Below are 24,769 nucleotides of genomic sequence, written 5' to 3' on the forward strand. Positions count from 1 at the left end.
AAAAGATCCTTCTATTAACTTGTAGCTTCAGCTAACAGTGAACGGAGCTCTACTTTTTAAGCATATGATGACCTCAAGACTGCTTAAGTACATAGGAAAGCCAAGACTTAAGTCATATATGCTCCTTAATCAGTGAATACATCTGGAAGTCTCAGTCATAATTCTGCTGTGTGTCAATTTTCCCATTAGCAAAGTGAGCACCACACCACCTCCTGTCTTAAAGGGCAGGGGTGAGACCCAGAGTGTTTACGAAGTGGTCAGATGCTCTGGTGGGAGCATTAAAACTCAAAAACTTTTGAGAGAATTACTTTAGAGTACAGCCTGGATTATACCTAAAAGCCAGCCAGCCTTCCTTCCTTCCTTCCTTCCTTCCTTCTTCCTTTTTCCCCTCAAATTCCAGTAAGTATAGGAGGAATAATTGAAGATAAAGCAGAAAATCTTGAATTCAGCACTCTCTAATCTTTCAGTGTTTGATTTTGCCATTATAGCGAACTTCTGCCTACATTTATTTGTCTCTAAAATAGAGAACTGGAAAACAAACAGGTAATAAAGAATTATTAATATGGAGTTATGATTATTTCCATTCACCATACACTTGTTACCGCTATCATACCTCAATGACTACAAAAAGCATATTAAATCAGCTCTGGCTGATACAGTCACTGTATTTAATTGGCAGTGTTGAGCAAAACTTGTGATTCAGAGCTGTGACGGAGCCAGAAAACCGTAAATATTCTGACCGCATTCCATATACCAGCATTTCAGGGATCGTTTTTCAGTGGTCCCAAATTAGGCATTTTTTCCTGTGAGCTTTTTTTCCTGCTAGGCTGGCTGCAGGCACCGCTGGTTGGGCTGAAAGCCAAGAGTTTACTGGCAAGCTGACAAGCTTTGGAGCAGATGTAACTAACTCAGTGGCTGTGCGAGGACGTCGAGCAATAAAACTCCACTGATCTGCTCCTGTTGTTGGAGGATGAAGGAAAAAATGGTGGAGAAGGGAAGTGAAAGGGTTCCCAGAGCCTGACACGCAGTGTAGGTGTAATCAGAAATGTGATCCACAGCATCCCTGGGTGATGTTTTTTGGCAAGGAATGTTCCCCAGACCATGAGCTGGCCTTTATCCAAAGGCCTTCAGCCACAAAATCCCACAGCCAAATTCTTTACAGCTTTCTTCTTCTCAGGACCAGGCTTTGGCTCATCCTGCCTCCTGGCCCCTGCGTTGCCCTGAATCATGATTACACTGTTTAGATTACTTTCCCCAAGGGTCCAGGCCCCTCCTTCTGCTGATCTAAAGACAATAAAAAAGGTCGTGTATAAGCCTATCTCTAATTCTTCTAGGGAAACAAAGCCAACAACAGGAAAAAAGAAAAAAAAAAAAAAAAAAGCCTATCAGGCCTTGAGTATGTTAATAAAATATCCCACAGGGTAAGCCACCCTCATACTCCCCAAATGCCCCTTGTCTGAATAAGTAAGTGGGTGGGAACCTTCTTACAGTTCATGAAGAAGAGAAGAGAAGAGAAGAGAAGAGAAGAGAAGAGAAGAGAAGAGAAGAGAAGAGAAGAGAAGAGAAGAGAAGAGAAGAGAAGAGAAGAGAAGAGAAGAGAAGAGAAGAGAAGAGAAGAGAAGAGAAGAGAAGAGAAGAGAAGAGAAGAGAAGAGAAGAGAAGAGAAGAGAAGAGAAGAGAAGAGAAGAGAAGAGAAGAGAAGAGAAGAGAAGAGAAGAGAAGAGAAGAGAAGAGAAGAGAAGAGAAGAGCTTTATGCTGTCTCCCATCGCCACCAATGACTTTCCTTGATTAGTTTAGTAATATTAGTTATTTAGCTTAAACTTATAAGTTATTTAGCTTATTCACTTAAAACTGAGAACTCCAACTGAAGTGAAATGTCCAAATATGTAATTCTCAGCAGGGAAACATCAGGATCAGTGGAAGGCGTAGCTCCTATTGCCAGGAGTGCAGGGCGCAGCCTATTACTTAACAAAGTAAGAATTTCAAGAGATCATTCTGAAATTAATTTATCTTTGGAGCCCTGAAAAACACTCTGTTTTGCAGTACCATACATAGAATTTATGAACTTTATTTATTCTTACCCCCACTTACCATTTACTATTCAGTTCCCCTCTTTTCCATCTTCCTGGTCCAACTCTCCACCCTTCTGTCCCATGCCACCAAAAACCAAACAAGGACAACAGGAGGCTCAAAAATGCATGCTTGAGGAACACTGAATCCTCCAGTGGAGGGGAATGGCAAACAAAAAATACCAGATATTAAAAAAGAGGGGAAAAATAGTCTAAATGGAAAGAAATTTGAGATTTGTAAGGCTAGGAATGAATTTTCTAAGTATAGAGACAGAGTTTGCATCTCTAGCTACTAGAAAAAAATACGTTTTGGGACTCACAGGTCCTTCCTCAGACTTCCAACAGAGATGAAGCAGCAGCTGCATTATTTGGGTCATATAATGCTTTACTAAGGAGAAACTCAGTTACATCCTTGGGCATAGGATAAACTGATTTCTCTCATGTCTGCACTGCTTGAATCACAGTAGTGCACATGGTCAGCTCTACTCCTTTCAAGGAGGAAAGACCCCTTGAGTTTTACTGCCTGCAGAGCTCGATGCAAAGCTGGCTGCCAGGCACTGATGAAGCTGTTGACTCCCATGTGCTGCTTTCACGCTGTTATTAGTCCAAGAGTGCCTCTAACAGTTGTACAGCTGATGAGGAATCAAGGATGCTGTAATTTTTCAACCAGCACAGGGGTTGCTGGTTGATCAGGGTGTTTGCAAACAACTGCAAGCTCATTTCTGCACACCGGTGCAATACAAAGTTGCCTCGACACCCAAAATTCACAAAATCAGTTCTACACCAGCGCGCGAGCTCTGCTGTCATTTAATCTGGGATAAATGGAGAGCAATGTCTCCTGCAGGCACTCTTCCCACAGGTTGAAGCTAGGATAAAAAAAAAAAATGAAGGAATTAAAATGAATTTTAATGCTTCTTGTAAGCACAAGCATTCGTCAGCAGCTTCTACTATCGGTTTCCATTGGCAGCAGTCATCTCAGCACCAGCACAGGGTGGGGACACGATGAGATGAGAGGTCAGGCTCGCTACCTGGCGTGCTGTCAGCACTTCCTGGACTTGAGCCACACCCCAGCAAGTGTTTGCAGCTCGACTGAGCTTCTATTCTTTGCTATTGAGAGCTGCCCCCTTTTTGTATTAGTTGCAAAATAAGTTTAGGCTTTTTTTTCATTGGAAAAAAAAAAAAGTTTCCTCATTCATTCATTTTTGCAGATGTTCAAAGACAGGCATTGTGCAAAGCGAGTGGGAGAGAGCTGGCAGACGCTGGAGCTCTTGGTCTTAAGTCAGCCTGCGACAGCAGCTGGTTTCTGTGCTTCTGATAAAGCTCTGAAGTTCCAAGAATTATGCTGAATTCTTCCCTGAAGCTGTGATTAATTAGCTCGAACTGTTCACGAGGCTGTCACTCCTTGCTTTGGAAACCAAGCAGATGATATCTGGTATAGAGGCATTGTCAAAACCACACCCTCTGAGACTTTCGTGTGCTGTTTGGTATTAAACTGCACAGGCTAAACGGAGCATATTACAGGAACTGGTTTGTTTTCTGGGAGGAATTTCTACCATTTTGGACCATTTGGACCATAGTTTCTCATATTAATAACAAGAGAAGGAAAGCCAAGCAGGAAACAAGCTGTATGCCTGCTCTTAACACCACATACGTGACAGAGGACATCTTCACCTGAGAAGTTGTTAAAAAGTACCTCAGCAGACAGCATCATCCTGTAAACCTGCTGAAGGTGCAGTGGAGAAGGATGCTTGGCTCTGTAGGAGTTGTGACTTGAAAATAAATAAGTAAATAAATAAAGCACTTGGGGTTAAAGATTTTTTGGGAATCACTTACTGACTTTTAAAATTAAATAAAACACGTATGCATACATCACAAAAGACACTGGAATACTTCACATTGTTATATATTTTTTTTTAATAAATTATAAAAAACATATTTACAGTCAGAAGATAGCCCAGATCTAAATCTCCCCTCTTGTAGTTTAAAAACATTCCCCCTTGTCCTGTCATTATCTGCCTGAGTAAGAAGTTGCTTCCCATCTGTTTTAAAAGCCCTCATTAAGTACTGAAAGGCTTCAAGGAGGTCTGCTCAGAGCCTTCCAGGCTGAACACCCCCAGCTCTCTCAGCCTTTCTCCATAGGAGAGGTGCTCCAGCCCTCTGAGCATCTTTGTCAAGCTTTTCATCCACCAGCACTCCCTGGTCCTCTGCAGGGCTGCTCTCAATGAGTTCTTCTCCCAGTCTGTCCTCGTGTCTGGGATTGCCCTGACCCAGGTGCAGCACCTTGCAGTTGGACTTGTTGGAACCATATTAAGTTCTCAAGTTTGTCCAGGTCCCTTTGGATGGCTTCCCTTCCTTCTGTTGTATCAACTGCACCACTCAGCCTGGTGATCGTAGACCCCCTTCATACCCTTAGTAACTAATAATGAGGTTTCAGTACCAGTAAAAGCACACAGGAAGAGCTTAAAAGTCCCGCAGAGCTTGTCAACAAACACACTTTTGTCAACAGGCTGGCCAACGTCACGAGGCAAGCTCTGAAATAGGAATGATGGCAAGGGAGCGCACAACCCACAGTTAGGTAGTACTGGACAGGGGTCTGAAGTAAAAGATACAGGGTGACTGGAACCTTAGAAGGCAAAAAAATGAAAAAAAAAGGGCAAAAGGAGGCCCATCTCAAAGGCACATACACAAATGTGTGCAGTATGGAAAGCAAGTAGGAAGAACTAGTCTTCCATGCAAGTTTTGGATATATATATATACATACACACACACACACACACATATATAAAAATATACACACACACACATAATTTAGGAACACTGATGATTCAGGTAAGAATGCTTTCAGGACAGCCAAAACTCAACCATATCTGAGACTTGCAAAGGACATCAACAAGAGCAGGATCTGCTGCTATATTAACTGTAATCGAGCAAACAAGGAAAGTGTGGGCCCATTCCTGAATCCAGGTGGGTGATTTAGGGATACTGGACAGAGAAGACTTAGTTAATACCTTTCTTGCCTCGTCTTCATTAACAAGATTTCATAGGCTCTGAGCTGAGGCAAAGGGTTCAGGAAAAACCACCATCAGTCAGGGATTACCTGAGAACTTGATCCACACCACAGTCCACAGGACTTTGATCAGATGTGCTCAAGGGTGCCGTGAGAGCTTGTTGACGTCACTCTGAAAGTGTTATCATCACTGGCCATGGCTATCAGGGATGTCCCCGACAACTAGAAAAAATGAAAATGTTGCATCCATCTTCAAAGAGGTCCAAAAGGTCAACCTAGGAACCTACAGTTTTCTTTGCAGCCCTGGGAGAACCAGGTAGGTGGTTCTTTTGGAACACATTTCTGGGTTTGTGAAGAAAAATGAGCTGGGAAGAGTCAGTTTATATTTGCCAAGGGTAAATTGTGCCTTATCTACCTGACTGCCTTCTGTGACGATGAAATAAGTAGATTTCACGGAATCACAGAATGGCTGGAGTTGGAAAGGACCTCCAGAGATCATCTGGTCCAACACCCCTGTCAGGTGGGATCACCTAGAGCACGTTGTGCAGGATGGCATCCAGATGAGTTCTGAATATCTCCAGAGAAGGAGACCCCACAACCTCTCTGGGCAGCCTGTCCCAGTGCTCTGTCAACCTCGCAGTGAAAAAGTGCCCCTCATATTCAGCCAGAACCTCCTGTGCTTTAGTTTGTGCCCGTTGCCTCTCATCCTGCTGCTGGGCACAACCAAAAAGAGACCAGCTCCTTCCTCTCAACACCCTCCCCTCAGATATTTACACACATTAATGAGGTCTCCCCTCAGCCTTCTCTTTTCCAGGCTAAACAGGCCCAGCTCTCTCAGCCTGTCCTCATACAATAGGTTAGTGACTTATGGCTAAGCACCTGAAGTTACTGAGGAGCAGCTGGGGACACTTGATTTATTCAGTTTAGAGAAGACTGAGGGGTGACCTCTTTGCTGTCTACAATGTCCCCATGAGGGGGTAGTAGAGAGGGAGGTGATGATCTCTCTGGTGACCAGTGGTAAGACATCAAGCTGTGTCAGGGGAACTTCAGATTGGTTATTAGGAAAAGGTTCTTTACTGAGAGGGTGGTCAAGCACTGGGACAGGGTCCCCAGGGAAGCATTCATGGCCCCAAGCCTGTCAGTGATCAAGAAACATTTGGACAACACTCTTAAATATATGGTTTAATTCTAAGGTTGCCCTGTGCGGAGCCAGGATTTGGACTCTATGTTCCCCGTGGGTCCCTCCCAACTGAGGATATTCTACAATTTCGTGATTATCCCCCTCCACTCAGCATTCACTAGACTGCATTTGGAGTAGCACATCCAGTTTTTGTCCCCTTCAAGAAGGTATCAGTCAAGTTCAGTGAAGATCGACCAAGATGGTCAGAGGGTTAGAGCATTTGCACTGTGAGGAGTAATTTGCACCTGCAGAAGAGTAAGCTTTAGGGGGTAAATAACAGCAGCTTTCCCATACCTACGAGATGATCAAGTAGATGGTGACAGGTTTTTTTTTTTTTTTTTTTTTTTTTTTTTTAGCAATACCTGGTGGGAAGACGAGAGATAATGGACACAAGTTGAAACAACAGAGATTCAGACTGGATATAAGGAAATAGTTTTTTCCACGGAAAGCCAGACAATGAAAAGGGTTGACAGAGAGGCTGTACAGTCTCCATCTTTGCAAGTTTTCAAGACCAGACTAGGTGAAGCAGAGTAACTTAGTCTCAATTCAGTGCTGACCCAGGTTTAAGCAGGAGTTTGCACTACATCAACTCCTGAGGTCCCAACGAACTTAAAATTTTCCCTATAATTTCTAATACTGCTATAGGCTCCTTTCTGTTGACAGTCTTCTCACCACCTTATTCGTAAACTTGAGGACTGAACATTGCACCACGCAGGACTGATTCATTAAACATGACTGCAGGTACCAAAAGCAGACAGAGAGATTTGATCAACTATTTGGCTCGAGTATTACACAGACAAGGCAACATAGCAGAACTCGGCAATATGCCAGAATCTCTTCCACTTCTGGATGACTACAGGTAGAAGTCTTGAGTAATACTCAATTACTAACAGCATGGATGTTCCTACACCACTACACGGGGGATAATTTGATCTCTGCCCTGCAATAAATGCTCGGTCCAATAAGGAAGACAAAAGAGAACTTTCTGATTTTGGGTTACGACTGAGAAACCTAATCGATTATTTACATATGCCCATTTCAAAATCAACTGCAATGGCTTTCAAAATGCAATAAACACATCCAGCCTGCAGCATTCATGAAACATGCTTCACAGGTTGATGATTTGAAAACACGAATACATGGTATTCTTTTCCTCTTTGTTTCTTTTTGAGCTTCAGTATTTGTATGAGCTCAGTTTTCAAGTATTAGTTTGCTCATGGCTGGAGACAAAAGCATGTTAGTATTCTTTAGAAATGGATAGACTGACATTCTACTAGAATAATGTGAAGCAGCAGTTAAGACATAAAAGAACCCCCCAAAAAGCTGAAAGTGCAAAGAATATCAGAAGTTCAAGGTCAAAAAATACAAAACAGTGCTAATAGAGGCAGCTTTGTTCTAATGCGAGAATAAATTGAGTTGTAGCTCTGTCTTAAAGATAACCATCACTGGAAATGATCGCAGCTTGCCAGTCTTCCGTTGACTCCAAGATATAATTTTCTTTGAGAATACTTATCTGGATCACTGAGTTCCTGCTGGGGAACCCAAACTAGCAAGTTCCAATTGCGATCCATCTGGAACTTCTGAGGAATGAACCATCTTTCTTCTGACTGTAAAATACACTGATCCAGTAGTTGCACAGAAACCTAATTAGTTTTTGATATATATATGTTTGAACGTGCATAAATAGACCTTCTTTAGTATCTAAAAGGCACTTCAACAGGTTGTTCTTGATGATTTTTCAAAGTCTCTTCCAGCCTGGGCTCTTTGATAGTGCTACACAACAGGTATAAAAAAATCCTTGGCCGTGTTTTTGTTAGTAGATGCTCTTCATTTAAAAACTGATACAAAACTGTATAGTAGAGATTGCTGCTCACGACTCAAGCTGTTTATCTTCATGCAGCATGAAGAAAAGGAGGTTATCCACTATGAGGGAAGAAAACCAGGCAGTTTTTCCTCAGTTCAACTAGCCTTCAAAACATTTCTTTGCAGATGATTTCAGTATTTCTGGAAAACCTCCAAGAGGAACGATAGTGGTCTTCCCCCGTTGAATTCTCTCCCATTAGGTCAAAACATTGTTTGGTCCACAAGTCAATTATTTGTGGCGTTTGATTCTGGAACAAAAAAAAAAAACAAAACAAGTATTATGCCTTCTCTTCTTGAAATTGTACAAGTTATACAAGAACACTGCAGGTTTTAAACACTAATACAGCGTGATGGTGAATTAAGACATTGCCACATGATCCTAAACAATCCAGTTGCAGCAGCTTTTTGACCCGTGGTTATCTGGTAGGCACCAGCCACTTACCACACACAATAATTTGTTTAAGCTTAGAGATGCTGCTTAACAACTGGAGCAGGTTAAGAACATTTACCAGTTATTGCAGCCGTCTGCTAAGCAGCTTGCAACCTGCAAGCCCGTTCTGACTCTGTGACTTTGGATCAGATAACTATGCCCCTACGACACCACTTTTACACAAAGATTTAGGTTTATGGTCTTTATACCAGCTGTGTACAACACATCCATGCAACACTGCTGCTATTCTTTCCACGTGGTAATGGCAGGTGCTTTTGGAGGCATGAGGTTTTGTTTGCTTGCTTTGTTTTGCATTTCTGATGAATAAACGCTGTAGCGAGGTAGGGGTTGGCCTGTTCTCCCATGTGCCTGGTGACAGGACGAGGGGGAATGGGCTAAAGTTATGCCAGGGGAGTTTTAGGTTAGATGTTAGGAAGAACTTCTTTACTGAAAGGGTTGTTAGGCACTGGAACGGGCTGCCCAGGGAGGTGGTGGAGTCACCATCCCTGGAAGTCTTCAAAAGACGTTTAGATGAAGAGCTTAGGGATATGGTTTAGTGGGGACTGTTAGTGTTAGGTCAGAGGTTGGACTCGATGATCTTGAGGTCTCTTCCAACCTAGAAATTCTGTGATTCTGTGAAACAGAGTTCTCATTTGACAAGCAGGGAAACTGAAGACAAAGTGAAGTTACAGTGCAGGAAGTTACAATCCAGGAAGTTCAAGGCTACATGCTCAGCCTAATTCACTGCATGCAACAGGCATCAACCTATAACCAGGCTGATTTTAAACAACGCATACACAAGGTCCTCTTACATCAGTGTTTCCCTGATGGTGCACACACAGCAACAGTGCAAGGGAAATCACCTGGACATGCCAAGGCACTATGCAACTCAGTCTTTGCTCCAATTATCACAGCATTACTTCTCTCTTCCAGCAGTCTCTAGCTCAGCATCACTCCAGCCTAGGACAAGATGCCTGGAAGCAGTCTAGGAGAGCATCACATGGTGACACATGGCAATCCTCTCAATAGAGGATAAGAAGAAAGATAACCCTAGTCTGGATCTCACAGGGCTCCTGGATGGATATGAAATATTTTTATGGCTTGTATCCTTAAAGTCCAAGCAGGGTAACTGTCTTACCTGTGGCTGACTTACACCAGCTTGATTACAAAACTAAGGAGAGTGATAGAGGAGCCATTTTGTTGTTTGTTTTTGGGGCAGAGGTGGAAGCAGCTTTTTGCTTATATCTGTGCAGTGAGGAGGCTTGAGTATGAGATTGCTTTTCTCTTCCCATTTTATAGCTGTGCTGACAGGCAACAGGCTTCACACTCCCCACACAACATGTAAAAAGTGTCACACAGCTTGCAAACAACGCCGAGAACAGCACGGCTACTTCTGACATCTTCCTCTGTTGTGGCACGCAGCAAAATGCATGACACAACAAAAACATTACGTCAGATGAGAAGTCTTTAAGCATGACCTAGAAGCTCAGCACAGAGAAGTAGGTGCCCTTTCAAAGCAGCACGTAGCACTGGCATTATACACTGACTACCTCATTTGGTCTTCAGCATTTCTTCACTGGCAACTCACAGGATCCAACTGAGTTATTCCAAGATAGCACAGCTTCCTCTCCAGTAACACACCCCTGTTTCAAGCCTGCTTCCTTGTTTCACGCCTGTTTCCTTGTCAGTTTCTTTTGCATCACAGAATCAATTTTCTTATCCTCATTCCTACTTACTGAGTATCTACGTCAGTGGTCTCCAAAGTAGGGTGCACCTAGGGGGTGCAACACAAACCACTGTGATGTAGAAACAAAATATTTTTGTGCCATTAATAAGTAAATATGCATATATTGGGGGCATGTGCTCAAGCTATTTTACTGATAGGATTCATAATCAAAAAGAGGTTTGGAGAACACTGCTCTACATCTCGAAAAGAAGAAGCCAGCATGAAACACCCACATCTGCAACTCTTAACCAAGGGCTATACGACAGACAGAACAATGTTCTTCCTTTTCTCCTGAGGAAATGAAAATTATTTTCAGTCAATCTGCAAATTTATCTTATTTCCAAACAGAAATGCTTCAACTCACACTGGCATATAGTGTGCATTTCATAAAAGCTTTCAGAACACTTTTCAAACATTTAAGTCAGATTTAAAATTTCAAATCAAAAAATTTCTGGTGTCCCAGCTAATAAATTTGAAAACAAAACCTTTAATTTCACAAATTTCAAAACATTTTTTTCCATCCATTTCTTTTTTTCCCCTCACCCAGTTTGCTATAGCTGACCTAATTCCACATGCATCCAAAATTATTTTTTAAGAGACATTTTATTTGTCACGTGCTTTTTAACTAGTTCTGTGTAGAACCACCAGCACTATCAAAGGCTTTTCCTCTTGGGTCAATTTGTTTTCCAGTTGGGTCAATTTCCTGCTAAAATGGCTCAGAAAGGCGTGTGATAAACATCAGAGCAGGCCCAAGGAGCAAGACTTCCCCTTTTAGCGACAGTAAGCTGCTAGATTGGCTCAGCCCATCCTATCAGTTATAGTCTACATGGAAAAATTTTCACCCATCAGAACTGATAATTGATTATAGGACTTAACTAACTCAAGCAGTATGAAACTGTAAGAAACATTGCATTGTTGCTGTCTGAATTTCATTAATAAGATGTAGCATTGATCAACTATTTCCCCGTGCAGAGTAATAACCAGCTTTCTCTCGCCACATATGAGGTTCTCAGGCTCACTAGCCTGTCTACTTTGAAGAGCTTTCCCACCACAGCCTTGTTTAAAAACAAGCACAAACCACAAGAAAAACACAAGTTAAGTAAGCTCAGCATTCTTTGTGGGAAAAGAAAATGCACCTGCACACCCAAGCAATAAGTTGTCACCCCTCCCCATGAGTCTCACGCTCAGACAATCCCGGAGCTCCCCCCACTCCCCCAAGATGGAACAAAAGTAAGCCCACCGAGACCTGGGCCATTAACAGTCAGCAACAATAACAGCCCTGACCAACAGTTTCCACGTGGACAACACAAAACACATCCCCCTCTTTCCTCCATACCTGGCTCCTCCACAGTGTCCTCGCGTCCCCTTCCAGATGCTGCAAAGGCCAAGCACAGAAAACACTCAGAAACCCACAGCACCACCCATAACTTCACATCCAGAAACGTGATGGAGGGAAACTAAAGCCCAGAGAAGGTACTTGCTCAGTGCTATGTAACAGACACAAGGATCCAGGCTTTTTCGACTTCTCATCTAGTGATTTACCCACCAACATTTACTGTTTCTAAGGGAACAAGTCTGTCTAGGCCACCAGGGGAATGGAAATCTCTGCACTGAGGACACGGTAGTATGTTTTAGACTGTCAAAGGCCACATGCAAAATTAATTCCCCCCTTGTGTTGCCCTGTTTTAAGGCACTATCACACTCCTTACCTCCTTCTGTCTCTTCTTCCACAGTGTCAGAATGTTGCACAGATGCAGCTGCAGGTAAACAGAAACATGCGTGGATGAAGCACAACAGTTTGCAAAATATGCAACTCTACTTTAAACTGACAGTTTCACTAGTTACAGAACAAATACAGCATATTCTCCAGATGATTCGTACGTTAAACCTGTATTGAAGGCTTTGCAATTAATTTTAACTTCCCACCAGCAATCACTTCGGTTCCTAAACCATAATCTGCATTATGTATCTGTTTACAGCTTTACAAAATCTTTCTGCAGTGGGTTTACTTAAAATGATTAAGCTGCACAGACTCACCATAAGAAACCAGACAACTGAGAAGAGAACCCACATCTCCTTTCTTTACTTCATAGCTGTGTCACACTAACACTGTGACTTTCTCTTTGCAGACTAATTGAAATGTGGGTACGTTTAAGCGTACTGGCAAAAGAATGTTTTTGTTTGTTTGTTATTAAAATCTTTTTCATCTTCTTGAAACCCACCAGTAGTAGTTTCTGAACTTCAGAGATGTCTGAACCACAGGCTAGAACCATAGCTCTAACAAACATATGAAAATGTCAAAAGAAAAATTAAATTATTTATCTTAAATCCTGCTGACAAGATCTTTAAACTTTGACTTGCCCAGGGGAAAAGCAAAAACAACAAAAAATACCCCCAAACCCTGTTTTCACGGCACTGCCTCCTTACCTACGTTATCATTTCCAGGCCTACCACCATTTGCTTCACTTTTGTCTTCCTCCCCATCTGTAAAAGCATTGACATAAGAAATTAAACATATAGAACATTTCTTCAAAAGGTGACACGGTAGTTTACAACCCAAGAAACATCCTGCTTCAGCCTTGTATTAATTTCAGCACCTCGTGTAAGATACCAGACTGAGAACCCCACGTGCAACCACTGTTCATTCTACTCCAGAACAGTCCAGAAGGACGCTGAACTCACAGCTGATGGCTAGAAATTCCCCACTGAGAAAGATTTGGTCTGGTGACCTCCGTAACAAAGGATTTTTTAGTCTTCCCTTGTATGCCCCTCGTGATCCAGACTATGATGATCTAGTCTGGTTCATAGGAACAGACCACAGTAGTCCTGGCACCAAGATGCATATTGTGAAAGAACAGACCGAAGGAGTTGTCCCCTTCCTTAGGGGATCACTGTACAGAGTTCCCAACTCCCGATGCACACAGCCACAAACTAGGGAACTCAACAGTGTCATTGCTTGCTGTAAATTAAAGAAAAAAAGTTAGAAAATGAAAAGCAGGATTAGAATGGACAGCAGGCACATAAGTAAAGATCTGGACAGGAATACAGACAATGCTGAGAATCTGTACTTCCTGCAGAAGGGCATTGTGTAAAGAAATTAGGGATGGACAGCAGACTGGTAACTAATGGAAAGAGGTGAGAAGCTCCTTCACCGACTTTCTCCTTGCCTCATCTTGGCTGTTACAAGAAGACAGGCATGCAAAAACATGCGTAGAAGTTTATCAAAAGGCACTGTTAACAGATTTTTTTTTTTTTTTTTTTTTTCCCTGAAACAACCAGAAGGGATTAGAGAAAGAAAAAGAGACCATTGCAATTTGGCCCACAGGAGATAAGCATGCACCGTAGTCTTTCCTTCAGCACAACAGAAGCAAGGATCAGGCAGTTCTGCACAACCGACTAGCAACATATACATCTTCACCAGTGCTTAGATGGGTTTTCAAGATATAACCAAGGTAAACTAACAGCAAACTGAAACAAAAAGTTTATATAAAAGGGGCAGGCAGATAAGATTAAATGAGACAGAAGAAAAACCATCCTCGTTTCAGCACACAAACCAGCTCTAATCAACCAGGCAAAAAGACTGCTTTATAGCATGCAAGTTTCCATCCCTCATGCTGAGGCCAGCCCCCAGTCTCCATTGCCAGGAACAAATTCACCCCCAGAGAGAGCTGCTGACCAGGCAACTCTCAGGCTGCTTCCTGTCGGTAATTCTGCCAGCCCCACTAACTCCTACACCAAGTGCAAAGCGATTATCTGCTGCTGGACCTCAACTGAGGCTTTGAGGTTGAGCGTGCTTACACTGAAATTCACCTCAAAAACATACACATGGCAAAAAAGGAAAGAGCAGATCACACTCCTTATTACAACCAACAGGTGATGTGAAAAAGAAAAGTTAAAAAAAAAAAAAAGCAGCACTAAAGCGCAGAAGTATTTCTAGTAAGAAATATTTGTGGACTGTTAATTGCAATGACCTGAAACGGGTTTCTTACCTTTGTTATTGTCTCCAAGTAGATGATGATCTGTTCCTATAATAAAATATATATATATGTATTTTGAACATGTATTGATGACCTGTAGAAAAACATCTATACTTTGTTAAACAGCTAAGGCCTATAAGAAAACTTACTTCTTTATCTGACAAATGAAAGACTATGCTGCTACAAAAAAAAGCTGTCAAGTTGGGACTAAATTAAAGCAGTAGTCTTATTTCTAAAGATGTGTGACAATTCAGCTCTCTTACCTGCAGCATTCGTCTGATCAGCTCCTCCTGTTCCACAGTTAGCTTTTTCTGCACCCAAAAAAAAAAAGAGGAAAATATCTGGAGATATATCACATGGAATTACAGTTTTGTGCTTTTGGACACTAGCTGACAGCCTCCATCCCCCAAAATGAGGCACAGCAAGTTTATTTTCTAGAATTGTCAAGAGAAGCATGGTCAAGCCTTCGTTGTTTCAAGGGAAAACAGATGAACTGTTTCAAGTCTAACTGATGGCAGGTATGAGTGACACCCCTCATGGGTTGATATCAAGCATAGTATTGTTTAACATCAACAATATGGACAAGGGCACAGAAGGCAGCCTCAGCAAATTTGCAGATGACATCAAACTGGGGAGAGTAGGAGATATGCTGGAGGGCAGGGCTGCCACTGAGAGGGCTTTCAACAACCTGGAGGAACACGCTGGCCAAAAGCAACTGTGTAGTTGTGCATCTGTTGAAATCACCCCATGGGAAAGTACCTCATTAGCTCTACCTGGCTGGAAAACATCTCTGCAGAAAAGAACCCAGACCTGCTGAGTAACAGAGCTGAACATCAGTCAGCAACGTGCACGTGCAGCAAGAATCTACTGTATACTGGTCTACCGCATGCTCATCTGAGAAAAATATGCAAGTACAAACTAGTGTTTCCCAGTACACCAAGCCTAGCAGCTGAGTGCAGCAAAGTTCAGTATATTAGCTCCTTTAGATTTACTAGTCTTTGTCTAAGCTGTACTTGTTTCTGCTACTACAATCACAATACATCCCACGGTCAGAAACTTACATACGTTCTACAGAACTTAGATCAGTGTAATCTCAAAGCACGTTGGGCTCAGCTAAGAAATGCCATACATACTTCTGAACAGGTATATTAGCCCAGCTCCAGCGAAGAGAAAGACAACAATGGCAATAATAAGCCCAGGTCTGCTTCTTTTTGGAGATCTGTATCCTTTAAAAAAGCAAAATAAATTATGATTGATTAGTTAAAATGCAACATTTTAAGGTGATGCACATCTCAGTAGAAATAATATCCCACGTACATTTTATAGCTATTTAATTTTTAAAAAGTAAGCCCAAGAAGTTAATGCTCCAGATTTAGTTACCAGCAAAACCCTAAGCCAGCTCCAGAAAAGTCACACGGTAACTAATTCAGTTCAGTGAAAGCACATCATCACATGGAAGGTGATGGCTCAGTTCTAGGGCCAGTTCTGTGGAGGCTGAGAGGCGACCCCATGGCTCTCTGCAGCTCCCTGAGGAGGGGAAGCACAGAGGAGGTGCAGCCTCTGCTCCCGTCGCCGATGATGGGATGCATGGGAAGGGCAAAATGCTGCACCAGGGCAGGGTCAGAGTGGATGTCAGGGAAAATATCTTCCCCGTGAAGGTGGTCAAACCCTGGAGCAGGCTTCCTGGAGAGGTAGTATATTCTAACTTAACTAAAGGGGTCAGGCAGTTGGACGAGATGATTTTTGTAGGTCCCTTCCAACTGAACTATTCTATTCTCCAGGCATCTCCCTCTATCACTCATTTCAAGTCAAAGCTGAAGGTTTTATTTTACTGAGATCCCTACAAGATGCATCTTTCCAGGGGGATCAAACTATCAACATAGTACCTTTCGTCAACCTTTAAACACACTTGTAGCAGACAAAAGGCTTCTGATGCTTTTTAGTCTTTCAATTCAACTTTCTGAGAAGTCGAGAGAAATCTTACAGTCAAAATCCATGCTATTTTCCAATTCAGCCTCTTAGAATTGCATATACAACCCGACCCATTACCTTGATAAGTTGGAGAACACTGATCCAAGGTGATTTCGGAGCTCTTAGTCATTTTGAAGTATGTAACGAAACATGTAGCTTTTCCCCCAGTATCAACATTCTCTCTAGGGATCAAAACCTCCTGGCCCGTGGAAGTTTCCCTGCCAGTGATCTTCCAAACATAAGTCAGACGCCCCTGGAATTTTGCTTCACATGTTAGCCTTAAGTTGTCATCACTCAAGCTGCAATTTATTTGAGGCTCAGAAGGGGGATCTGAAAGGAGAGAAAACATGCTGTATTACTTTGGTTGCACACTGCCTTGAGTTTTAGCACAGGACAAGGGTTGGAGTGATATTAACAGCAGAAAAGCATACAGATAAAAATGCTTTTTTTTGAGGGGAGCACATGTGCGTAAGAGGAATGTATTTCTGAAAGTGGCCCTGTTCCTGGTTCTTCAGTGCCTAGGTTTGATGCTCCTCGTGGTTCATTGTCAGTAGGTTTAATATACACACTAGTCAATCATCTTTCCCAAAGACAACTAGTGAGGCTGTGCAGAGCTGCACAGTACAACGTCACAAATATTTAAAGATACAACATGCCCTCAGGAGCACCTTTAGTAGAGGCATACTGCTTAGGGCAACTTGGTCAGCTTGCTCAGAGAGCTTGATTTTCTCTCCGAAACCACACAGCGTGCCACCCACCCACATTGTGAACACCACGCCAAGGTAAGCAATGATGGGCACAGCGTCGATGCCACCTTTGAAAATTTGTTTAAAGTGTCTCAGCAGCTTAACAACGGAGACAAACAGTCCCCCACTCTCTCTGTTTGCTTCTCTGCCAAATAAAATCTCCGCTTTCTAGACTTCTTAAAAGGGAACAAAGCAGTGCAGTTCTTTGTGCAGTTCTTCCATACTTACCTAACACGGTAAGATTAAATGTAAAGACACCATTTTCTTTACCATTAGAAAAACGTTCTAATTGGTATGTTCCATTATCACTGTTCTTCAGGTTAAATATGGTCAAGTTCCCACTCTCCTTGTTAAGCAAGCTTCTACTCCGGAGGGAATTAAAATACGTTGGTTCGCTATGCGCTTCCCATTCAGCCACTTTGTCTTTGTCTTTTGTCCAAATAACTTCGTCTATTTTATTGTCTGCTTTTACTGGAAAAGTAAAATTTTCTCCCAAAATGCCAAACACTATGTCTTCACAGTAAATGTGTGCTATAGGGGAAAAAAAAAAAAAAAAGAAAAAAGTTGCTTTAACATTTTTTTAATAAACTATTACTTGACCAACGTTGTACGCACTGTTACATTTCAATTTATCATAAAATTCAAACTGAGGTTAAAAGCACATCTTTTGCACATAAAAAGCACATAGTTTTGCAAAGTATGTATTAGTTAAAAATTACCCAAAGCCAGCCCGTCTTCACAACCATATGATAAGCATTAGAAATGGATCCAAATCCCACACCCTAACCTCAGGTATAGTCATTGTCCCAGTCTCCTTCCTTATCCTAAGCTCCTGTATGTTTAGTACCTTCTGTCTATTCATCTGAGTTAAGCCTCCTGCCCGCAGTCCGGTGAAAGAGATAAGATGAAGAATTGTCGCCAGTGAAATCTGTCTCAGCATCTTGTTGCTGACAGCTTAGACTGGCAGCTCTTAAAATCACAAGACTGCACTGCCGTGGCAGAAATGCATGTCCATATAGATAAAAACAAGTCAACAGTCAGATCGAGCTATGCTTGAATGAAGGACACAGATTGATGGCATGAATACTTCATAGTGCTCATAAATCAAGGCAGACACTGTGGCTTTATTGCATCAAAAGAGCAGATCTCTTCCCTTCACTGCGTAGGAGCCCAGAAAGCAAGTCGTGACCCATCTTGCTCCGCATCTTATCTCATCTTATCTCCTTTCCAAACAAAAACAAAGAAGGTCAGCCAGGCCAGTCCTTCAGAAGACTGGGTTTCCAGCTGCTGAAGAGCAATGCTCGCCAGCGTATTGTGTGTCCTGCTCCTCTGCCTGCAGCCACACCAAGGAATCAAGGACTTTCTCCGACAGGAGGTGGAAGGCAAGAAATGGGAAAAGCATTTCTATGTGCTTGGGTAGAGAACTGCAGACACAGAAGGTATTCGCTGTGCCTTTCTTCTCATGGATCACCCGATTTGTTTGCAATTCACCCATGAATGTACTCTTCTCATGCTATTAGTTCCTACCGCTCGCTATCTGCACCTGTGCTGTGGTGTTTTCCAAGCACAGGAACTGGAAAATTATGCAGAGTAAAGAGGGCTCAGGTATCACTTCCACTCCTTTTTAACACAACCCACCTCTCTTTCTTTGTCTTCTGTCCCATTCAGGCTGATACCAACATCTCAGGTGTTCCCACTGTTCCAGTACGAGCACTTCTATTCACCCACCTCAATTACCAAACTCCAGAGAAGAAGAACCCAAGAGCCCCAAAATTTGTGTTTGGAGAGCCCAAGAAGGCGGGCTGTTGAAGCACTGTCGTGACCCGAGGAAGCCTGGAGTCTTGCTCAAGACTCTTGTTTTATACAGACCATTTCTGCAATCGCCTTTTCCTCAAGAAGTCCTCTCTCACCGCCTAGGGAGAAGGAGAAGAAGTGGAGAAGTCCCTGCTCTAGCCACTGGGAAATTCTGCTTCTTGATAAGAGACATTGTCAAGCTGTGGTGGCCCAACACTGCAGCACCCACACGCCGAGGCACGGTGGCTGCTGACAACAGCAAGCTAACACAGCTCTTTTTTTGGGGAGCAAAGCAACTGCTTGCTGGGGGCACGGGGCATGAGCAAGGACTTATTTTTATAATAGCAAGAATTTTCAGTTCCTCACCCCTCTTCCACTTGCACCTCGCAGATCCCTCAGCTCCCCCTCAGTTTCCTCCCCAAGCCTCTTCCACTCCCCGTGTCCTCGTATTATTTCTCCAGGCTTCCTCCTCCTCCTCCCCATCACGGTCACTGCCACTATGCACTTGTGCATTAGGTCTGCTTGAGACAGGCAGAAATTTCTTCACAGCATCCCAAATGCTAGGTTTGGGACCAAAAGAGTGCTGATAAAACATCGGTGTGTGTTAACTGTTGCAAAACAGGACTTGCACAACCAGAAACCTCCCTTCTCACTTTCTCTGCATCATCTGGGGCTTCCTGTCCCCCCTTATTTTTTTCCTTTATTTACTAAGTTGTCTTTATCTCATCTCGTGCATCTTTCTTGCTTTTGCCCTTTTGGTTCTCTGCCCCATACCACTGAGGTGGAGTGAGCAAGCAACTGCGTGGGGGCTCCGCCACTTTCAGATCCCTACCCATCTCTGACTCATCTCTGGTAAGGCAGCTGGAAACTTCAAGTTTTACCCTTGAATTCAGGACAGGATCTGATCCAGAACTGCGCAGCCCGGGTCTGTGTCTTCAAAGATCTGAAATCCAACAGGGATATTGACTGTGCAGCTGCAGGAAGTTTTCTCATCTTGAAAACTTTTGCTCTTGATACAAGAGTAAGGAGATGCTTCTAAATAAATGTCTTTTTCAGAAGTATCCTCGAGGCTACATTTCCAAGCTGGAAAAGATATTCCTCTCTGTGAAGGCGTGGACTCTTATTTTTGTGGTAACTTGTCTTTTTGCCAAAGCGTGACACTAAGCAAAACGTTACACTAAGTCTCTTAGTTCTGCACTAAACAAACCTATCGATAAAAATACTCCATTTCCAGCCAGATGTCTTTCAAGAGACATTCACCAAAACAGCAGGTGCCAGTGAGAGCAAGGCATCCACGAGGTCACCAGCACTTCAGGCACTCCGGCACCCTGCAGCCACGCGGTGCGGTGGTTAACGCCGTGCTCGGTGCCTGCGCTCGCACCCGGCAATGCAACAGGGAGGGGAAAATCCTGGTGTAACAGCCCAGAAACACATGGCATGATTAGCAATCCTCGCCTACTCGTGGTTCTCACCGTGGCCCTGGCTCACAGGGAGTTCTCACTTCTGCTCGGTGAAGTTAACTCAGACGCGCAGGTAGCACCGCAGCCCCGGAGGTGCCGACTTCACCAGGGCTTTAAAGCAGGGGTGGGGAAGTTTTGCAGTTTTTTGGTCTTTGCAAGAAATGCAGAACTTCCTCTGCTTATTCAGGAGGAAGGTAGCCGGAACTACGAGACCAGATGCCTGCTGCACACAGGTGACTGGAAAATATTTTTCTATTCCTACTATTTCAAGCCACTTAACATCGGTGCTAGCCATCTCCTGAAGTAAATACATCCAGGAACAACTTGAATTTGTCCACTCATTCATCCCAACACCTCGTGACTCCTCTCAGGGAATAGAAAGACGGAGCAAAAAAACAAAAAACGAGCAGTTACAGAATTTTTATGATCACAGAGCATGTATTCGTGTGTGGAAAACAAAAAAAAAGGAAGACACAGGGAAAAACAAACTGGTCAAACTCCTTAAAGAGGAAGAAACAAAAAGCCACGCTGAAGGTAAGCTTCTTTTTGGGGTCAGTTGCTTTTTGAGGAAGTAAAAAAAAAAAAAAAAAAAAAAATTAGCATTGCTAATAAGTAACTTCCTGCAACGTAGCGATCAAGGTATACAAAGTAACCTCTGCTCCTCGGCAAACCAGGCTGTCTCTCCTTCCCTCAATTTGTGTAAAAGAAGTTGGACTGGAAAATGAAGCATTAAAAGGAACCCAGCAAAACGGAGAATTCAGAAACAGTCATGCTGCTTAAATAATACTTAATTTAAAATTATTTCTTAAATTAACTTAATTAAAATTTTAGAAAAATCAGGAATACTGAATTGAAGCTCAGGGTTCCCAGATTTCAGAAGAGCCTCGTGACAGGTATAAAATGTCTAGTTTACTAGAAGAAGGTGCAGGGTTTGGGCCACAGTCACTACTACCACCTTTTTTTTCCTCTTTACATGCCCTCTCTGGGATCCTGCAATTGAACAGAGTTTGGGCTTGAAGTCCCAATGAGTGATTTTAGACCCATCAAAACCACTCTCCTTCAAAGTCCTTCACGGCCTCAACGCGATCTTCACTCTTGAAGCACTGTATTACACATCTGTGGCTGAATCAGACAAAAGCCTGACCTGGCAGTGACTTGCGAAAAGCAGCAATCCCTGCGTGTTGAGCTCTTCTTGATTATCTGAAGACAAGAAGCAGTACTTTGAACCTGGGTGGAGTGATGGGAGGGCTGGGATTCAGAAGATGAGGGAAGAGGTGCCACAAATAGCATACTGCTGTTGATGGGAAACTTATATGCCAAGACAAAGCACGGATATATGAAAACTTGCACACCAAAGACTTAACTGCGTGCACTTGGGCACGCTAGTCTGACTTTTGAAGTTTTGATTTTCTTATACAGGTATAGCAGGTTGTTTTACCTTTGTAAAATCTATGTGCAGCAGTAAAAACGCTTACACATAGGCAACAACAGTGATAATGGCAATAAAGTAAACATACAAAAAAAAAGAGGGTGTGTAATCTTGCCAAGTAATTTAGTCAGCACCAGCAGAGACATTCTATTTGTACTCCTGATCTCTTACACTAATCGATTAATACAGAATTTTAGAGAGGAAAGAAAAACAGCTAGCTATCTTTTTTTCCTCAAAGAAGCCTATTATTAGGCTCTCCAATTGCCTAATTAGCATCCTCTCTTCTTTACACTTCCTCTTCTTTTAAACTAAGCATTGTTTGGGAATTTGGACTCTCATTTGCTCAGTAAGTCTAGAGCACCTGGCCCCCGATGCCCAGACTACCTGTGGCATGCCAACCTACTTTCTGTAAGATCCCAATGTGCCTCCACAAAGGGAAAAAAAATAAAATGTATAAATGCACAAGGAGATATTCTATTACTCATGCATTACTGACATTTAGAATTTTATCTTCAAAATAGTTGTCGACTAGATGAATAACTTGGGAAATAGCGTTAAGGCTCAAATCCTGGCATTGCATGCAGAGAGCCCTGCAGGTGTACAGCATCTCAGCTTCTCCACTGGTCCTCTGCTCTCTGAAGGCCGTGGCTGCAGAACAGTATCGTGCAGTTGGAATTAAACAGAGGCTTCTTGAACTTCTGGAATAGCATGGGAGGAAATCTCAGGGACTTGCTCCGAACAATCCTACAGGTTAGTAGAACACTAGCCTACTTGTTAGACACCCTTTTCCTGAAAAGATCGTACTACATCCTATTTTAGGCACATCCAGAACACTCCCTGAGCAAGAACAACAACAACAAGAAAAAATAGACACACAATAGAAATAGAACAAGCTATGCTGCTTGGCCCAAATAGCAAGAGCAGCTCCTGCTCGCTGCTGAAGCTTTGTAAATCCACCTTTCATTTCACAGGAGGGCGAGTTTTAATTCCAAGTCTCAGGTTCGCAGCTCTGGCCAAGCTCCCTGCTCCCCAGGCACACAGGGTGCTATTTGGATTCAGAAGGTTTTCACTTAGTAATTCAGCAGAAGTGAGCATTGATAATTTACTTCACAAAATGAGACGGACAGGAAGGAACGGAAAGGAGCGGACGAAGAAACTGGATGTGTTTTTGTGTGTGTGTGTGTTTTTTTTTTTTTCCCGTGAGAAAGAAGACACACAGAACACAAAATACGCAGCCATGACAAGAATATATATATATAAGAGGGGGTGTAGGAGGGATTTTTGTTCTTTAAACGACCGAGCCTGTTCTCCTGAACCGCAGGGGCTGGAGGCGAGCGTGGCGGCACAGCCCTGCAGCTCACCCCCCAACGCCTGCTTCCGAAGAAATGAACTCATCGCCGGCGGCTCTGTCCTCCTGCACCCTTTCCTCACCATAATCCCCACGTTTACAGCAAGCCCGAGACCCCCAGGCACCCCGACACCCACAAACTCCGCGTTAGGTGCCCGGGGATGGGGGGGGAACCAGGCTCTGCCCACCGCCGTGAGGCAGGGGAGCAGCCAGCATGGCAGCCCCGCGCCTCGCACCGCCTCACACCACCCCGGAGGGGTCCCGGTCGCCCCTTAGCTACTCACTCAGGAAAGAGCCGACGAGCAGCAGCTTCTCCAGCCCCCATGGGACCACCGGCTTCATCGCTGCTCTCCCACAACCAACGCTACAAGGAAATGGAAGGCAGGTCGTACCGCCTCCCCCCCGCCACGCCCAGCTCTTTTCCCGCTGAGCTGCTTGCTGGGTGGTGCCTGCTCCAGGGGAGGAGCCTGGCCCCAGAAAACTGGGGGGTCCCCTTGTTTGTGGAGACGCTGTGTTCAGGGTTTGGGGTGTGTAGGTGCAGGCTGAAGGCCTAAAAGCCGAGCCCCAGTGAGGGCAGGGCTCCAGGCTGCACCCCGTCTCCTCAGCGCTGCCCCGGGTGGGTGGGCAGAGGTGGCCCTGCCTGCTGAGCTGAGGGAAAGCCGAAAGGCAAAAGAGAAAGCAGCTGGCAGCTGCCCAAAAGCCATTGAGAAAACTCAAACAAACTTAACATTCCCCTTCATTCGTGGCTGGCCTTTCACACTGCGACGCGTTGCTAAGAAAGGGAAAATACCACAACAGTTTGGGAAACTTATGTAAGCATCGGCACAGAAACCTGTTGCTCCAGCAGCAACCATGCTCCAGCTGCGTTCCCAGAGCTGTAAGCTGCTGTCAGAGTGACTATGTTAGCTTCCCTGCTGCTCTCACTCTCAGTGAATTGCCTTGGCTGAGGAGAGCCTGGCAGCTGGCTGGCCCAGCCACACCTTTCGCAGCCTCGAGGCGTGCTCAGTTTCCAGGAATTTTCTTCTAGGATTTTCTGTGAGCTCCCTTACCTCGTCACTGTGGCTCTAGCATGGGCTAGAGTGACACAGTGGGCTGAGCAATGCTGTCTGGGTCCTCACTAAATAACAGAGTAACACTGAATCCACTCTCCATAGATAGCTTGTACCAACGTGCTTATCTGCATGGCACAGAAGTGGCTCCAGACGGAGTCAGACCCACCCCAGAAATTACTTTTTCTCAGGGACAGGAACACACTGACCACTCTTTCTGTCCCTCAGTCCTCGCTCCTACTCTCAACCTCTGTCAAGGGCCGAAAAGCAGCTCCCTACACTGTAAAGGCTCCAAGTTGCGGTGTTTACACCAGAAATCTCATATGGCCATCTTCCTGCAGTTTGCTGGTCACCAAGCAGCTTCCTGCTGCTCACTACCCTTCCTGTCACATAAAATGCCCTCCCAAAATTGCAGTGACTTTGGGTGAAACCTTATTGCCTGGGAGGATGCTGCCTCCCACCTTGCCCTACAGCGTTCCTGTAGGTTTTTGAGATCTTCTGGGCTAGGAGAGAGAAATCTGAAGGGGGAGCAGACACTTTTACTTCGATAATTTTAGTCTGGAAGGAACCGCAGGAGGTCACCCACACACACCGAAAGCAGGGCTGACTTCTTCCTGCTGAAGCCACTCCACTTTGTAGAGAGCAATTAGGGCTTCATGGCACAGAGAAAGTGAGAGAGAAACTTCAGCCCAGTGGCTGGGACCCTCCCTTAGGCTCAT

The 24,769-nt window shown here is 43.8% G+C and overlaps 1 protein-coding gene across 2 annotated transcripts; it reads right to left on the reverse strand.

The window, feature by feature from the left end:
- Positions 1 to 3,972: 3,972 nt before the first annotated feature.
- On the reverse strand, positions 3,973 to 23,565 carry CD58 (CD58 molecule). Of its 2 annotated transcripts, none has more exons than XM_068698052.1 (10): positions 23,286 to 23,565; positions 17,199 to 17,501; positions 16,303 to 16,554; positions 15,387 to 15,479; positions 14,517 to 14,564; positions 14,266 to 14,301; positions 12,704 to 12,760; positions 11,977 to 12,033; positions 11,613 to 11,641; positions 3,973 to 8,368 (listed from the first exon to the last, which is right to left on the reverse strand). In XM_068698052.1, the coding sequence occupies exons 1-10, from the start codon at positions 23,341 to 23,343 to the stop codon at positions 8,228 to 8,230; spliced, it is 1,074 nt and encodes a 357-aa protein (XP_068554153.1). In that variant the 5' UTR covers positions 23,344 to 23,565; the 3' UTR covers positions 3,973 to 8,227. The 2 variants fall into 2 exon arrangements, with proteins under 2 accessions (XP_068554153.1, XP_068554145.1); XM_068698044.1 differs by having other exon boundaries at positions 11,613 to 11,651; positions 11,986 to 12,033; positions 23,286 to 23,552.
- Positions 23,566 to 24,769: the final 1,204 nt, after the last annotated feature.

The sequence above is a fragment of the Anas acuta genome, chromosome 1 (genome assembly GCF_963932015.1).
Source record: "Anas acuta chromosome 1, bAnaAcu1.1, whole genome shotgun sequence".
Taxonomy (NCBI): Eukaryota; Metazoa; Chordata; class Aves; order Anseriformes; family Anatidae; genus Anas; species Anas acuta.